This window comes from Diceros bicornis, chromosome 33 (genome assembly GCF_020826845.1).
Source record: "Diceros bicornis minor isolate mBicDic1 chromosome 33, mDicBic1.mat.cur, whole genome shotgun sequence".
In the NCBI taxonomy this organism is placed as follows: domain Eukaryota; kingdom Metazoa; phylum Chordata; class Mammalia; order Perissodactyla; family Rhinocerotidae; genus Diceros; species Diceros bicornis.
In genome coordinates, this window is record NC_080772.1 from 20,726,187 (window position 1) to 20,745,804 (window position 19,618).

The window sequence follows — 19,618 nt, forward strand, 5'->3', positions numbered from 1 at the left end:
TTTCACCAGATAACTTTGTTTTGCTACTCACTTTCCATTTCTATTAATTTCCCCCTAGGCAGACAAGTCTGAATTCTATTCCTTTTTTGTCACTATTTGGAGAATGGTTTGGGGATTTCTTATATCTAGTAGGACATACTTAAATTGTTATGATCCTTTTGTCTTGCTTCTATGTTCCAGAAGCTCTTGCCCCCCCGCATGTGACCTACGTGTGCATTACATGATATTTTGGGCAATAGAGGAAAATCCATAAAACTGCTTTCTATGCTGTGTTTGTCATATCTTTGATTTATAGCAGATAACAGTACTGCTATTAAGAGAGACAGCTAGTGTGATTGTTGTCCATGTTTTGTGTTAAAAACTTGACTGTCAAAAATGAAACGTGGAAAATGACAATCAAGGAAAAATGTTTGCAGTTTATATCACAAAGTTTTAGTAACCCTAACTATAGGGTGCTTCTAAAAGTGGAAAATAAAAGACCTAAATTCCACTAAAAAGGAACCATATGAGCAGATTGTTCACAGAAAAAAATGAACATGCTTCTTAATTATATGAAAAGATGCTCAGCCTTGTTCAAAATCAGAGAAATGCAAATTCAACACCACTGCTTACCTAGCAGATTTACAATAATCCCTAAATTTGTTAAAATACTCTGTTGGCAAGGTTCTGGAAAAACAGGCACTTTCACACCTTGTTAGTGGGAATGTAAAATGGTACAAACACTATGGAGAGGAAGTTTTCAATATCTGAAAGGGTATATGTGCAATTATTCTTTGATCAAATGATCCTACTTCTATGAGTGTATTCCAAGGACACGCTGGCAAAAATATGAAAAGACCTACACATGTGACTATACATGGTTGTGCTATTTTAACAGCAAAAGAGTAGAAACAACTAAATGTCCATTGAAAAAAGAATACTGGATAAATTATAATACATTTACACAATAGAGTACTCTATAGCTATAAAAATGAGAGAATATCCCTCCAGAGACTGCAGAGTGATCCCCAGGATATATTGCTAAATGAAAAGGGCAAGGAGAGGAAATGTGTTTGTAGTGTGCTACCATTTATCTGAGTGAGTGTAATGAAAATATAGATACATATTTGCTCATATGAAAGCCAAAAGAACAATAGCAAAACCTGTCATCTGTAAAACACACATACACAGTTGTTTTTTAAAAGTTGCCTATGGGAGAAGGGAAGGCATGGAGAGTAGGAGTGAGGAAAAGTAGAGGATAAGGATAGGTAGAGGATAGGGATAGGAGCTTGACTTCTTAGAACCTTGAATATATGACTTTGGAACCATTTAAATACTTCATATAATTTTAAAACAAGTTAAATCTTAAAACAGAAATTTTTAATAATCGAAAGCAAAATGAAACAAATGAGCGCAACTGTATTTCAGGTTGCTAGCGTAAACACACTGAGATGAATTAATCCAAACCATTACAAACACAGTGATTTGATGGTTCTCTGGGGGGATATACCCTAAGGACAGAGGGAACAGCAGCATGCTTTTAAACTGTTTTCAGTAATTGTGTCAGTAATGATAATGTTACTATTATTATAAAGAGACTATTGTCTATGCTTTGTGTGATATAGCAAAGAAGTGATTATGTTGATATCTTTAAGAACCGGAATAGTTGGCATAGGGGAAAGGAAATACAGATGTAAGATCAATATATTTAAGTAAAAATCCTATAATACTGTTTAGAATTGGAAGTATCATTAAGAACTCATAATATTTTTTATTTTAAAAAATAAAGAACACTCTACTGACAATGAGCACAACTAGAGCCCAGATATTGTTTTCTAAATATCATTCTCTATTAAAAGGAACTAGGGCTCTTTGGAGAAATGGCCAAAGCTAGGGCTGCAGCTGAGAAAGTACCGGTTGAGCTGGAATGTGTTTTAGTGCCAGAAAGTAAAGATGAAATCAAAGAATGATGGAACATGTCAACAGGACACTGGAACTTGCTTGTGGGGTCTCCTACTGGGAACATTAAAGCCTACAAATAAATAATGATAGTAATGTGTTGTAGTTCATTGAATAAAATAATACTTCATTAAGAAGTCCATACTGATATACTCACATACATACAGATGCATATATACAGAAATGGAGGTAAGAAGAAGCTCTTTCTCACAGTAGAGTATGAACAAGTGAATTTAGAAGGAATGGTGAAATTAGAAAATCACAAATTGGCAACCATCATAGTAATAGAGGCAGGCAAGGGTCAGCAAAGGATGTTAAAATCAGTGGGTGAAATCTTGATGAATTACACCATATCTACAGTCTCCAAGTTACTCCCCAGAGGATACTTGATAATTAACAAGAGAAAAGTAGCAACTTTACAATGAGAAACATGGAAGACACCACCGTAACCAAGTGATCAAGGTTAACATCGCTAGCGATGGGGCAAATCAGCATCATGTGACTTTTGATATGAAAGAAATACGTCACTTCTGTGTTATTTTTGCCAAAACTGCATGACTTGAATATAATCTTGATGAAACATTGGGAAAACACAAATTGAGGGACCTCTTAAAAAACAACGGGCCCATATTTTTAAAAAACATTAAAGTCGTGAACATCAAAGACTTAAAACTGTTCCACATTAAAGGAGATTAAAAAAAAAATGACAATTGAATGCCATATGTATCCAGGATTTTCTTTTGTCATAAGCAACATTAGTCAACTAATTGGGGAAATTTAAACAAGATCAGAATATTAGTATTGTATCAATGTTAATCACTGGTTTTGATAATTATACTGTGGCCACATAAGAAAATGTCCTTCTTTATAGGAAATATACCCTGATGTGTTTAGGAGTAAAAGTGTATCATATCTGCAACTTAGCTTCAAATAGTTCTGTGGAAATTGTGTATGAGAGAGAGAGAAAATGGTAAAGCAAAGTGTCACCCAATAATGTTAACATTAACAAAATTTGGGCAATCTGGATGAAGGGTATATGGGAATTCTTTTTTTTTTTCTTTTCTCAACTTTTCTGTAAGCCTGAATCATGTCAAAATAAAATATTTAAAAAGTGCATATTTCTTAGATCTCTCCACTATTACCAACCCCAAAACAATGAGTACCCCCAGCGTCCAGATTCTAGTCTTAAAATATATTTTCCATTAAAAGGAATCGGAGTCCCTTGGAATAATGGATGATTCCAGGTCAGGAGCAGACAATGTACATCTTGTCATGCCCGAAGGCAAGAGCACTGTGAAAGACCACTAGGATTGTGTCAGAAAAGCTCGGGTGCTAACTTAAACAGTCTCCAATGGGAAACAATTGAGAAAATTTGAACATGAATGACAATAACAACTGCAGTACAGCGAATTATATCTAGTATTTTAACATCCATATGTTCATCCAAAAAACTAGTAATCTTTAGAGGATGTTAGGGGACTAAAGTTATTTTCAAAAACTGGTAAAAGTAAAGGGAAAGAATCAAACATTTAATCTGCCTTTCCCATACAAATCCTACTTCAGGGTAACCAAATATTTGATGACAGGAAGTTTCTCTTTATAGAAGTATTCCAGCAAATAAATGATTATGGAATTATAAAATTAGACAATCGCCATTTGGCAATTCCTAGTGAATTAATGGATCTAAGCAATAATTATCAGTCCTGCCGACACCACTAAAGAAGAGTCAATGGGATGTTATGTGCCTTGAGATGAAACTATAACATTCTCTCTGAAGCAGTATTGGCAAAAACAAGAACAACAACAACAAAACTTTATCCAGAACTAGCTACTAATTTACAAAAATTACAAGGGGCAGAGGAACATCTCAAACCACATCACAGGGATGCAAAGGGAAAAATCCAGACTGTGGGAACACACAGGACAAACAACTTGGGTGTTTTGATCAACAACAAAATTACAAGAGACAAAATGAGACAGAGGAGGAGAACTTATAGATTAAAAGAGACATAAAAGTGCGTCAGTCACAAAATATGGAGTCTTGCTTAGAGTCTGACTTGTGCAAGCAAACCGAGATTATTTCCCTGAGATAATCAGGGAAATTTGAAAACTAACTAGATATTTGTTGATATTAAAGAATATTGTTACCTTATTGTTAGGTATGATAACGGTTATTGTATTTGTTTCCATAAAAGTGCTCTTACTTTTTAGAGATACATACTGGACTATTTACAAATGATGTGATACGGTGAATGGGATTTGCTTTGAAATGATGTGGGCGGGGAAGTGGGGATGTGGAAGGAATGTGGATGGAGATAAGGATGAAGTGAGTTTACCCATGAGTTGAGAATTGATGAAAATGCGTGTGGATACAAAGGGGTTTATTTTACTCTTCTTCCTACTTTTGTATTAGCAGGAAAATTCCATTATAAGGAGTAAAATGTTTTGGATTATGGGGAGGAGGGTGCAGCAGATAGCGGAGAAAAGGAGGAGGGATAGTATTGGACACCTGTTAGGGGTAGCAGGTGTGCTAGGTGCTTTGTGATATGTTATTAGATTTAGTTCTTGCACCAATACAATGAAGTGGTTATGCTTTTCCTGTTTTACAAATAAGGAAACTGAGGCTAGAAGGATTAAGTGATTTGCTGAAGGTCTCCGAATTAGTACTCAGTAGAGCTGGAATAAATACTCCACTGCTGGCTTCTGATTCTTTAGCTGTTTGACTCAAATCAGTGCTTTTCCCTTACACTATATACTGTACTCCACCATAAAAGGGGAAAATCTGAAAATGGATTTAATGCATTATTTTAGAAACTTTGAGTTATAATTCACATAATAAAATCTACCCTTTTAAAGTGTACAGTTTAGTGATTTTTAGTATATTCACAGAGTTGTGTAACCATTACCACAACCTAAGTTTAGAACATTTTCATCACCCCAAAAAGAAATCGCATACCCACTCCCCATTCCCTCTAACCTGTCAGCCCTAGACAACCACTAAGTTGCTTTCTATCTCTATAGATTTGCCTATTCTGGTAATTTCACATAAATGCAGTCAGACAATATGTGGTCTTCTGTGGCTGTCTTCTTTCACTTAGCGTAAAGTTTTCAAGGTTCGTCAATGTTGTAGCATGTATCAGTACTTTGTTTTATTGCTGAATAATATTCTATTGTATGGATATACCACATTTTGTTTGTTCATTCATAAATTCATGGACATTTGAGCTGTTTCCACTTTTCATCTGTTATGAATAATGTTTCTATGAACGTTCATGTATAAATTTTTGTGTGGACATATGTTTTCATTTCTCTTGGGCATATATATAGGGAATGGAAATGCTGGATCATAGGATACTCTGTGTTTAACTTTTTGAGGAACTGCCAAACTGTTTCCCATAGTGGCTGCACCATTTTACATACCACCCAGCAAGTGTGAGAGTTCCAATTTCTCCATATCCTTGCTAACACTTGTTGTTGTCTTTTAAATTGTCCTCATGGGTGTGAAGTAGTATTTTATTGTGGTTTTGATTTACATTTCCCTAATGACTAATAATGTTGATAATGCATTCTTGAACCGTTGAATCATACATTACCTAAATTTTGTCATTCTTTCATTCACTCTACAAATGTTCATCAAGTACCTTCTATATGCCAGACCTTAGAAAAGAAGAAATGACAATTCATCTTTTGTAACTGTAGGCAAGACAGCTAGTAGCTGGTGGGTTTGCTGATGAGACAAGTTCTCTTCTGATTGCTTTCATTTTCTCAGTGAAATAATAAGCAACATGACCAGCTGAGATTCAGAAAAGAGACAGGGGACATGTCAAAATTAACTGAAGAATGAAAATATATCTGAACTAAAAGAGCAAAACACGACTAATTGAACTTCAATTAATCTAGCAATATGGCATGTGTATTTTTAACTTTACTAGATAATGTAGAATTTCTCTGTAAAGAAGTTGTGTCAATTTACACTTCCACCAACAGTTTGTAACAATGTTTTTTGCTCCCAATCCTTGCTAACACCGGCTGCCATCAAACATTATAATGAAAAATGGTTTCTCATGGATTCCATTAGCGATATTATAATTTTTAATAAGATTGAATGCCTGCTGGTCTCTTTTATCCATTTTTATTGCCCAAATATTTTTTTGCTTTAAATTTGTGTGAGTTTATTATATATTCTGGATGTCAACTCTTGTTGGGTATGTGTATCTCAAATACATTCTCTAATTTTGAGGCTTGTCATCACTTTTTAAATAGTACCTTCTATTAACAGAAATTTTTAACATTAACTTGTAATATTATTTTGTTTAAGAAACTCTTTCCTACTTGACGTCATGAAAATATCATTTTTCATTTTCTCCTAAAAGTTCTGTTTTTAAGATTTAGATCTTTAATCCACCTGAAATTATTTTTTTTAATATGCTAAGAAGTTGTAACGTATTTTCCTCATATGGATAACAAATTTCTTATAACTATTTATTGAAAAGTTCATCATTTGTCCATCAATATGCATGCTTCTGTCACCTGTCATTTCTAAACCCTCTATTTTCTTCTATTGGCCTATTTGCTTATTTCTGTTATTCCATTGGGTTTAGCGTTGCATTGTATTTTAGATTGGTATGAGAGAATTGACATCTTTACATTTCTGAGTCATTCTATCTATGAACATGGCCTTTTTCCATTTATTTAAATGTTATAATGTTTTACCATCAAGTCATATAGTTGTATTCAAAACGATCATGCAAATGTTTATTAGATTGATTTCTAGGTACCTTGTATTTTTGGCTATTATTGTAAATGGTATCTGTTTTATAAGTTACATTTTAAAACTTGCTGGCATATAGGAATGAAAATTATTTTTCTAATTTCATCAAATTCAGCAAATTTGATGAACTCTTATTAATTTATAACTTGTCTCTGAATTCTCTTGATTTTTCTATGTAGAAAAATATATGTGAATGATGATAGTTTTGAGTTTTTTTCACATTAAGTGTTGAGACTGATGTAGAATAACCACATGAAACACTTCTTTTAGAAAGGGGAAAAAAAGGGGGTTTATAGAAATTACCACTTCATAGTAATTCTTGAATCTTGCTGGCCAAATGTCATCAGGTATTTCCATCCAAGGGGTTGGGAGCTGGCCCTTATTGGGCCCCAGTTCTGTTCCCTGGGAGTGGGAACTTGGTTCCCTGAGAGTCTCCATCTATTGCTTTCCACAGCTCGTGGCGCCACTCTTTGGAACTTGCTTTCTTTTTTGTTAATCTCTTTGGCCAGTTCTGAAGAGGGCATTGGAAAAGATGCCTTTGAGCAACTTATTCAGTTTTCTTCCTTCCTGTAGAAACATGGAGACCTCAAGGACTGTTTACATCTTGAATAGTCTTAGCACCCTTTGCTTCAGGCTGGTGCTTTTGCTAGTTCAACTGTCTCAAATAATTTATGGCTTTCCTATGTATTTGATTACTCTCTCCTTCTTGTGCCAAAAACCACATCCACAATTCTTTTCAAGTCATGCCTCTCACCTCTCTCTCTAGATTAATTACTGATATTTTAGGTGTAGTGAAGCAACATCCTTAATAGATACCATCTTAATTTTTTCAGGGATCTTCATAAAGCGTCTTATAGCCACATTATTGATTTCTTCTTTACCCTGAGGCCTTGTCTTTCTGGCAGGGCCATGGCTTTAATATTTGTACAAGGATTTATCTTAAAAATCGTGAGCTGTCTAGAAAGGCTGGAGATGAGAAACTCAGCCAAACTCTTAATATTTCCTCTAGATTTGGTTGCATATTGGCCATTTATTTTCCTCACTCATCTATTTCTTGAAGAAACTTAACATATGTAGCTAGAAGCAAGTAGGTAATGTTTACAAATTTTTCCTGGCAATCTCCTTGCCCAATTTTGAAAGTTTATTAGATACACTTTCTGTCTTACCACATTACCATAGATGATAGTTTTACCAATTGTTTAACACTACATAACACTGGTGTCCATTTTTCCAGCCTCATATAATAATTTATTCACCATTTTTACAGCCAACACCTGCCACTATATCCTAAAGCCAGTGACATATATTTTAAGTTTTTATTAAGCAACTCTCTACTTCTAGAATCAATTTGTCTCAGTTAGCTATAGCTGTATAACAGTTTTCTCCAAAACTCAGAGGCTTGAGCCAATAAACATTTATTTTTCCTGATTTTTTGGAGTTCAGCTGATCTAGGCTGGTTCTTGGCTGGATAGGCTCAACGGATCTTGGTTGGAGTTTCTCATGTGTCTGGAGGTTGGCTGCTGTCAACTGGTATAAGCTTGGCTTGTCTGAATTCTCTTGATTTTTTTATGTAGAAAAATATATGTGAATGATGGTGGTTTGTTTCTTCCTTTTCATTAAGTGATGAGACTGAGATGACTCATCTCTGGGTGAATCAGATCTGTTACAAATGTTTGTTGTCTTCCTTTTGGGACTGGTGGACTAGCATAGGCATGTCTTTCTCATGAAGACGGCAGAAACACAAGAGAGCAACTGGAAACATGTAAGGCCTCTTAAAGCCTAAGCTTATGACTGACACACAGAAACTTCTGCCTACTCTATTGGCTAAAGCAACTCATGTGGAGGGCAATATATCCAACCTTTATAAGAAAAACTATAAAGTCACATGATAAGGGGTATGGACACAGGGAGGTTGAACAACTGGGACCAATAGCGCCATCACACCGTACACTAACGTCATGCTTATTAAAGCCAAAGGGTCTAGGCTGCTGGGGATCCGTCAAAATGCTCAAGGCAGATGCTGGCGTCAGCTCCAGCTTTCCACTCTTCACTTAGACTTTCCCTCTGATGATTTCCCATCGTTTCCTACAAACTGCTTTCTCTCAGCTTTGCATTTAAAAGATTTCTTATCCCATTTTACCTAGCATTGTTGGACAGTTAAAAGATGAAGAGTTTTCAGTATATCTAGTCTATAATATGGGTGGAAAAATGATACAGAAATTCTTTAAATTATTTTAAGATGCTATAGGGCCGACCCCGTGGCTTAGCAGTTAAGTGCGCGCGCTCTGCTACTGGAGGCCCGGGTTTGGATCCCGGGCGCGCAACAATGCACCGCTTCTCCAGCCATGCTGAGGCCGCGTCCCACACACAGCAACTAGAAGGATGTGCAACTATGACATACAACTATCTACTGGGGCTTTGGGGGAAGAAAAGGAGGAGGGTTGGCAATAGATGTCAGCTCAGAGCCGGTCTTCCTCAACAAAAAGAGGAGGATTAGCATGGATGTTAGCTCAGGGCTGATCTTCCTCACGAAAAAAAAGAAAAGATACTATAGAATTTGCTTATCTAGTCCACAGGACATCCTAACAGGGCTTCTGTAGTCTACAGAAGATTTCCTATCATGGATCTTATTTTCATTCAACAGTATAACAATTACCCAAATGGTTAGAGTTGGGATATTTGTGGGCTAGGCAGAAACTATAATAAGAAGAACATAAGCAAGTAGAAGTCTGAGAGAGAAGTGAAATTTTATGATATGAGATAATTTTAAGGAAGGGAGTGTGGGAACCAACAAACAAAATGAACAAAGGAGAATGGAATGGACATGAGTTAGAATGAGAAAGTTGGCATTAAAACAATCGAATAGCAGACACATGTACAATATGCTAAGTTTACATAATAAAAGTAGTTCAATTCTTTGGGAACCTTTCCAAACAAAGTACATAAGGAAAAGGATCTGAGTTCTCTGATACCTGACCTCACTAATTTGTTTTATTGTTGGTCTTTCCCCTCTAATGGGTACAAACCTCCCCTTTTTCCTTCTTTCTCTAGCTGCTCTGTGTAAATTACTTTGCTAAGAGATGCGGAGAATAATTTCTCATCTTCATTACATATATGTTTGTAAACACAAATCATTAAGATTGGCCTCTTCTTGTGTGTGTGTGTGAAGAAGATTAGCCCTGAGCTAACATCTGATGCCAATCCTCCTCTTTTTGCTGAGGAAGATTGGCCCTGGGCTAACACCCGTGCCCATCTTCCTCTATTTTATATGGGACGCTGCCACAGCATGGCTTGACAAGCGATGAATCTGTGCGTGCCCAGAATCCAAACCTGCGAACCCCAGGCCACTGAAGTGGAGCATGCACACTTAACCGCTACACCACCGGGCCAGCCCCTGGCCTTTTTTTTTTTTTTTTTAAATAAACTTTCCAAAGTTAAATCTAAAGTAGTATAAACTGAAACTGTGTTATGTTATTGCTTTCCATTTGTAATTGATATGAAAAATATATTCAAAGTTGAAACCTGAGAGCCACATGCACCTCATCAATATGTTCTGAAAAAATATGTTATATTCTCCTTTTCCATTATTCGTATTGCAATTTTAACATGACTGGTGATATACGGATTGTTTCAGTTTTTTCACAGAATGTGATATAAAGTTTTTGAGAAAAATGTGTGTTAAAGAGTAAATGTATTAAAGACTAAAACAAAATTCTTTGAATACTCCTCCCAATTGCTGATGTACTGGCTTTCAGCAGTTCACACTAATTACTACAGAAGGATAAGGCCCACAAAGTTAGCAGAAGAAAGGAAATACTAAAGATCAGAACAGAAATAAATGAAATAGAGAATAGGAAAACAATAGAAAAAATTAATCAAACTGAGAGTCAGTTTTTGGAAAGACAAACAAAATTCACAAACCTTTAGCTAGACGAAGCAAGAAAAAGGAGAATACTCAAATAAATAAAATTATAAATGAAAGAGGAGATATTACAACTGATACTACAGAAGTACAAAGGGTCATAAGCAACTGCTATGAATAATTATACACCAACAAATTGGATAACCTGGAAAAAAACTAGATAAATTCCTAGAAACACACAACCTAATAAGACTGAATCGTGAAGAAATAGGAAATCTGAACAGACAAATAATGGGCAAGGACATTGAAGCAGTAATCAAAAACCTCCCAACAAAGAAAAACCCAGGACCAGATGGTTTCACTGATGAATTCTACTGAACATTTAAAGAATTAACACCAATCCTTCTCAAACTCTTCCAAAAGTTTGAAGAGGCAGGAACACTCTCAAACTCATTTTATGAGGCCAGCATTACCCTGATACCAAAGCCAGATAAGGATATTGCAAGAAAAGAAAACTACAGGCCAATGTCTCTGATGAATAGATAGGCAAAAATTCTCAGCAAAATGCCAACAGACTGAATTCAGTAGTACATTGAAATGATCAGACATCATGATTACAATCAAGTGGGATTTATCCCTGGAATGCAAGGATGGTTCAACATAGGCAAATCAATAAATGTGATGCATCACAGTAATACAATGAAAGATGAAAATCATATGATCATCTCAATAAATGCAGAAAATGTATTTGACAAAGATTAACATCCTTCCATGACAAAAACTCTCAACAAATTGGGTATAGAAGGAACATACCTCAACACAATAAAGGCCATATATGACAAACCCGCAGCTAACATCATACTCAACAGTGAAAAGTTTAAAGCTTTTCGTCTAAGATCAGAAACAATACTAGAGTGCCCACTCTCATCACTCCTATTCACTAAAGTACTGGAAGTACTAGCCAGAGCAATTAGACAATAAAAAGAAATAAAAGGAATCCAGTCTGGACAGGAAGAAGTAAAATAGTCTCTGTTTGCAGATGACATGATCTTGTATATAGAAAGACTAAAGCCTCAACCAATGAACTGTTAGAACTAATAAATGAATTTAGTAAAGTTGCAGGATACAAAATCAACATACAAAAATCAGTTGCATTTTTGTACACTAACAATGAACTATCTGAAAAAGAAATAAAGAAAACAACTCCATTTACAATAGCATCAAAACCAATAAAATACGTAGGAATAAATTTAACCAAGGAGCTGAAAGGCCTGTACAGTTTCTTTGATGAAAGAAATTGAAGAAGGCACAAATAGATGGAAAGATATCCCATGTTAATATAATGGAAGAATGAATATTATTAAAATGTCCATACTACTTTCAGCCATCTATAGATTCAGTGAAATCTCTATCAAAATTGCATTGACATTTTTACAGGAATAGAAAAAAACAATCCTGAAATTTGTATGGAACCACAAAGACCCCAAATAGCCAAACCAATCTTGAGAAAGAAGGAAAAAACGAGAGGCATCGCATTTCCTGATTTCAAACTATATTACAAAGCTGTAGTAATTAAAATGGTATGGTACTGGTATAACAATAGACACATAGACCAATGGAACAAAATCAAGAATCCAGAAATAATACTTGCATATTTGGACAATTAAAATCTGACAAGGGAACCAAGAATACTCAATGGGGAAAGGACAATCTGTTCAATAAATGGTGTTGGGAAAACTGTGTATCCACATGCGAAAGAATGAAATTGGACCCTTTTCTCACACCAAATACAAAAATCAATTCAAAATGGATTGAAAACTTAAATGTAAGACCCGAAACTGCTAAACTCCTGGAAGAAAAGTTTCCTTGACATCTGGTCTTGGCGATGATTTTTTTTGTGTGTGTGTGTGATGAAGATTGGCCCTGAGCTAACATCTGTGCCAATCCTTTTCTATTTTGTAATTTTATTTATTTATTTTTTCCCCAAAGCCCCAGTAGATAGTTGTATGTCATAGCTGCACATCCTTCTAGTTGCTGTATGTGGGACACGGCCTCAGCATGGCCAGACAAGCAGTGCGTCGGTGCGCGCCTGGGATCCGAACCTGGGCCACCAGCAGTGGAGCACGTGCACTTAACCACTAAGCCACGGGACCGGCCCTCCTTTTCTATTTTGAATGTAGGATGCTGCCACAGCATGGCTTCATGAGCGGTGTGTAGGTTCACACCCAGGATCCAAACCCGTGAACCCGTGGACCGCTGAAACGGAGCACGTGAACTTAACCACTACACTACTGGGCCGGCCCCTGATTTTTTTTTTGGCACCCAAAGCACAAGCAACAAAAGCAAAAATAAGTGGAACTATGTCAAACTAAAAAGCTGCATGGTAAAAAAAAAAAAAAAAATCAAAGAATGAAAAGGCAACCTATGAAATGGGAGAAAATATTTGCAAATTCTATATCTGATAAGGGGTTAATACCCCAAATACGTGAGAAACTCGTACAACTCAATAGCAAAAGACTAATACAGTCGTCCCTTGGCATCTGCAGGAGATTGGTTCCAGGACCCCCCTTGAATGCCAAAAGTTTGTGGATGCTCAAGTTTCTTAATCGGCCCTCTGTATCCACAGGTTCTGCATCCACGGATTGAACCAACTGCAGATTGTAAACACAGTACGTGATCCGAGGTTGGTTGAAACCAAGGATGCAGAGCCTGCAGATATAGACGGCCATTGGTAATCTGATTTTTAAAAATTGGGCAGAGGACCTGAATAGACATTTTTCCAAAGATATACAAATGGCCAACAAGTACATGAAAAGGTTCTCAGCATCAATAATCATCAGGGAAATGCAATTCAAAACCACAATGAGATATCACCTCACACCTGTTAGGATGACTGTTATCAAAAAGATAAGAAATAATAAGTCCTGGTGAGGATGTGGAGAAAAGGGAACTCTTGTACACTGTTAGTGGGAATGTAAATTGGTATAGCCACTATGGAAAACAGTATGGAGGTTCCTAAAAAATTAAAAATAAACTACCGTATGATCCAGCAATCCCAGTTCTGGGTATATGAGGGAAATGAAATCACTATTTCAAAGAGATATCTGTACCTCCATGTTCATTGCAGCATTTATTTACAATAGCCAAGGCATGAAAATAATCTAAGTGCCTGTCGATGAATGAATCAATAAGGAAAATGTGATACACACACACACACACACACACACACAAAATGGAATGTTATTCAGCTATAAAAAAGAAGGAAATCCTACTATTTGCGACAGCATAAGTGGACCTTGAGGGCATTATGTTAAGTGAAACAAGTTAAACAGAGAAAGACAATTACTGTATGATCCCACTTATATGTGGAGTCTAAAAAAACCGAACTCATAGAAACAGAGAGAGAATGGTGGTTGTCAGGTGTGGGACATAGGTGAAATGGATGCAAGTGGTCAAAGGGTACAAGTTATAAGATGAATAGTTTCTTCCAGTTATAAGAGAATAGCTTCTGGGGACCAACGCACAGCATGGTGACTATAGTTAACAATAATATATTGTATACTTGAAGGTTGCTAAGAGAGTAGACCTTAAAAGTTCTCATCACAAAAGCCAAAATAGTAATTATGTGAGCTGATGGATATGTTAACTTAACTAATGTGGTAATCATTTCGTATTATATATGTATAGGAAATCATCACACTGTACAACTTAAACTTACACAATGTTATACGTTAATCATATCTCAATAAAACAGGGTGGGGGCGAGGGAAGAAGGGCCAGTAGGAAAAGAGCTTTTAATTATCTGTTTACATTACTTTCTTAAATCTGTAACTCAAGTAACTCAAGTTCAATATATGGATTAGTTTAAGAATGATTATTAACAAGTTCAAACATTTAATGTGGTTTTGTGTTAAATCAAACATTTAATGTGTGACAACGCATTCTAAATTTTTCCTTTTGTGAACTGGCAGGATTAAAATAATTTACTCAAAAGCTTAAGCGTTTATAAGAAATATTTCATTATTCCAAATCAATCATCATCTTGTAGACTTTCTTCTGAAATGGCTTAAAAATTTGTTACTCACTGTTGTTCATTAATCATTTATGTGATTTTTAGTTAGACATAAAGATACTTCATAATTCAGCACATATGCATTGTTTTTCATTCTTTGAATTATTTTTAATTCAATCAGCACAAATTTTTTTTCTTATATTATGAAATCAGAATTGTGCTAGTTATTATGGAGGAAACAAAGGAATTTAAGACATGATCCCAGACTTCCATGAACATTGTGTTTTATTAAGAAGAGAAAATATTCAAATAACATGGAGTATAATCAAATGTTGTGCTGATAACCACTGGTCAGAGCAGTTGAACTCATTGTGGGTTAGCCATTGGAAGCAGGCTGTTGGAGAGAGTAGGCCTGTCTAAGGTAACTACTAGAATAGGTTGGCCTCCTGCTGATAGGAAATACTAAGCAAATCTGTGACCTCTGGGGGAATTTTTCACTGGACATGCTTTTCTTATTAAGTTTATGCATACTTGCTTAAGAACCTCAACATCTAGGGACTTCTAGCCTTAGGAGGGCAAAGGAATATGTATTACACATTTCTAAGGAATAATTAGGATTTACATTGTTTAGCACTGAAATTTTAAATGATTTGTTTACCCATGTACTTAAAATATTTTCAAAAACTTGTATTCAATGTGCATTTTTACCATTTCGTTTGCCATGTACTGATGTCTGTGGTGTGTTATATGTAGTGTTAAGTGCTCTCTTCACTGAAATCCTTTCATAAAGGTTTACGGAAAGATGTTTACTTAGCTTGATCGAATATAAGTAATAATCTAAAGAAAAATCTGCTATTTTAATCTACTACAAGTCATAGAGTATATTCAAGATTTTTAAGAGATTTAACATTTTTAAAAGGGGTAGATATAAAAAGAGCTTTGTGCATTCCCCAAAATAAAAATAGTAGAGTCCCATTTTTCCACCTGTAAAATATTCACTTTCTGACTCCTCTGACCCTGTTTGTATTGCTTTGCTCGTCAGCTATTTCTCACTAAATCTCTGCGGCCAGCTGGAGTTAAATGGGCTGCATATCAAACCATTTATCCTTCTCTCTGTGCTCTGCTTTCCAACAGCAGTGGCATCTAGCATTTTATTTAATTTCCCAGTAAGCAACCAAGGAGTTATTTCTGCTTCTCTGCAGTTCTCAGCTTTTTGATCATACTCAACCCTAAATCCTGTTTCACTTTTGTCATTTGCGGTGCCTGAACCCACTCATTTCTGCTGTTACAATGGTCAGTTTCCTTTTGTCCCAATTCTGTTGAGCCTAAAGCAAGACAAACCTCTAAGCCCAATTCTGCCCCATTATGTAAATGGGTTAACATTGAATTAATTATTCAACCTTTTTAATATACTATCTGTAAAATAAAACTTTATGGGATGGAAACTGCCCCTTCAATTCCCTGTTCTGTTACTCTGCCCATATTGGCAACCAAGCATCTGTTCTTGCATAACTTGCCCATTCCTGCAGTTCTGTACCATTTTTTCCCAGATATATCACATATATAGAAGTGGTTTGAATACAGTCCACATCCTTTAATTATATCTAGCGTGTGTACAGAATTCTATGGTTTAACTACGCTTCTACTAATTCATTTGATACAGTAGGTTTTGTAATTCCCATCATCTCCACTTTATGTTGGAGAAAATGAAATTCAGAGAATAAGTAACATTTCAAAGTCACACAGGCCAAAAGTGATTCTGAAGTTGTATGTTTATAGATGTTTTTTTTTTCCCTAAAACATGTGTTTGCCTCCATCTGCTTTTAAAAGCAAGTATAGGTTTCAAATTTAACAATATTGCTGTTAATTTTAATTCTTGTACCTCAAATAATATTAAATTGTAGCAAATCAGTATGACTTTCCAGTAATTTCAAAACATTAATTTGATTGCATGATTTCATAGCTGAAAGCCATAATAGTGCTTTGATTTCCTGACTCTAGGAACATAAATACAGAAGGATTCAGATTAGTTGCATAAGTTATGCAGACATTGTTATTAAAATTTACCTGCTACATTTTCATGTGGGCTGGGGAATCAATATCCAACTACTTTCTGTCCCTTGTTATCAGTTGGATAAATGTGGGCTGGGGAATCAATATCCGACTACTTTCTGTCCCTTCTTATCACTTGGATAAGTGTTCATCAAATATGTCCTAATCATATTTCACATGTTGCTTTTGGTGTGTATTTATACATTAATTAATATTACATTGTCTATATTGTAATACTGTATTTGTATTGTATATGTATTTGTATAATATTTTCGAGAATTGTAAGGACTCAGAAGACCAGTTCTAAATTTTTAAGAAATTATTCAAGACTCTTATAATACTAAAAATTTAGCTACACACAATTTAAGCAAACTCTGTGTCTCTCAGATCAAGATATTTTAAAAATATATTTTTTTCTCGTTGTAAGGCAACTACATATTTATCATAGAATATTGAAAAGACATAGAAATGCCAAAAGAAGAAATTAAAATTATCTGTAATCCCTCTATTCAGATAAAACTATTAAGTTTTGGTCTTACAATTGTTTTTCACAACAAATCACACAGTAGCTGGCACTGTAGGTCTTAATAAATAGAGGAGAATGAATACATGAATGGATTAATGCATGATTGATAGATATACACCCATGTGTATTTTTAAACAAAAATTAGATCATACAACAGGTATGGCTTTTTAACCTGCCTTTTTCCCACTTACCAAGATATCCCTAGCAATTACATGTATTCACTATTCTCATATCTTTTTAAATTATTAAATGACTTAAATATTTAAAATATTTTAAGGGGCCAGCCCAGTGGCACAAGCGGTTAAGTGCATGCGCTCCACTGCGGTGGCCCAGGGTTCACCAGTTCGGATCCCGGGCGCACACCGACGCACTGCTGTCAAGCCATGCTGAGGCGGCGTCCCATATAAAGTGGAGGAAGATGGGCATGGATGTTAGCCCAGGGCCAGTCTTCCTCGGCAAAAAGAGGAGGATTGGCAGATGTTAGCTGACGGCCGATCTTTCTCAAAAAAAAAAAAAAAAATTTTAAGAGCTGCATCATATCCAAGTCTACGAAAAGAGATCATCTTAACATTTTTTGAATTAGCATAGCATAACTGGCACTTGATATTGCCCTGCTTCGAACCTCTGCTGGATCCCTAAAAGTACAAAATGCTTCACAGTTGGAGGCAACGCACCCTTCCAGCCCTGTTTCTCTTGTCCTTGTTTCCTGACCCACCCCTCAGTTACCTCCTGAGAAATTGTTTACCATTTTCTTGCGACACCAAGCTCTTTCCCTATGTGGGCCTTAGATCACGCTCTTTCTTCTCTCATAAATGCTCAATCTGCGCCTCCTTCCTAAGAACACACATGCATCCTTCCAAATCCAAATCAGAGAGTTCTCTCCTGGATCCTTTATCACAGTGACCTTCAGGAATCTGCGCAACTCACATCGAGTAAGTCATCTAGCGGAGATGGAGAGAACTGAAGTTTTAAGTCAATTCAGAAAGAAAAAAAGAACATTTTGATTTGAGAAAGCAGTTGAAACTCTAGATAAAATTATTTCCCTGTTGTCCTCTTAATAAGAGTAAGTAATCTAAGGCGACACATTCTTCTCTCCTCTTCAGGAAACAGTGGCATTTAATTCTTCTCTTCTGAGACCCCGAGTGATTGGTGAATGGATTGGTCGAGAAGAGAATGATGCTGATCCACTAGCTGCTGAAATGCTACAGCCCCCGGTTCCAAGAAGTAAAAATGAACAATGGGAAAGTGAAGAGAGTGGCTGTAGCCCTGCAGGAAGGTGAGATGAGATGTCTTTAAGATTCTGAATATTGTTCACTATTAAAAGGTAGAGGGAAAATAAATCCAAGTGCATGATTTTGATGAAAAGACTCTTAGCAATTTTATATAGAAAATTATGTTGGACTCCACATAAAATGAAAACTAATTTCTCTGTTTTAAAATTAGAGTGTTATTAGATTTGCTTTCACATTTCGGTTTTGATTTTTTCTTTACATCTAAGATTACTACTAACTCTTTGCTACTAAAACCAAATAGAGAAATAATTTCAAAGACAAAATCTGTCAGTTGAGACCTACTATAATATTGAGCAGGGAGTGGCTGACTGTTAAGAATTGGAGAGGGAGGATCTGATGTACCAGAGAGATGTAGTTAGTCAACACGGAAAAGACACCTACTAAATGTATAGATTATACAAGGCGGAGTTAATGTGGAATAAGAGAGAGAAACTTTGATTTAGAACCATTTAAGTTTAGAGTTGATAATTATGATTGAATATAATTATACTGTCTTTGTTTAATTTTTGAAACTGCTATGATTTGTGATTTCGAAAGTCTATATTTCATTTTACTTAGACCTGTGATGCTCAAAAGGTGGTGGGAGATTTGCCTTTACTTTCCATATGCTGGTAGGAGTGGAGTAATTTTGAAATGTCCAAATCATATTCATTAGAAGAAGTATATTCAGAATAACCGTTTTTTGTAATGCCAATTGCAATGAGGAAAACTCAAAAAACAAAAATGAAAACTTCTATAAGGAAGTTGGAGTGAAAAAATATTATGTGAGGCATGGCTTACGTGAGATTGAGAAAATGGATTTAAATACTCATGAATTGAAATGCAACAGTAGCTAAAACTGTCTGAGTGCTACTAGCTGACCAGCACAGAAGAGTTCTTCCTGTGCATAGTGTAGCCACTGTGACTTTGTATTTTCTATGTTATATTTAGCAGCAACCAATAACTATTCTTTCTCAAGGAGAAAATTGTATTTTCTATAATGTAATAGGTTTCAGGGGTTTTTTACTTTGACTTATCACTTGGCTGGAGAGAAGGAAATTCAGAATACTCATTAATGTGCTTCAGGCATATAGAAAATTGATTCTATTTCCATGAGAAATAACTTCTACATTATTTAAATAGTTGAAGTGTCCTGTATAAGGAGAAGAAAACCATTTTTAAAACT

At 35.6% G+C, this 19,618-nt stretch overlaps 1 protein-coding gene across 1 annotated transcript in view; it reads left to right on the plus strand.

Annotated features, from left to right (window-relative positions):
• Positions 1–19,618, plus strand: part of C33H8orf34 (chromosome 33 C8orf34 homolog) — a 396,656-nt gene that overhangs the window by 117,926 nt on the left and 259,112 nt on the right. The window contains exon 6 of the mRNA XM_058528830.1: positions 18,265–18,437. Coding sequence (XP_058384813.1) covers positions 18,265–18,437 — 173 coding nt within the window. The remainder of the gene's footprint in view (positions 1–18,264; positions 18,438–19,618) is intronic.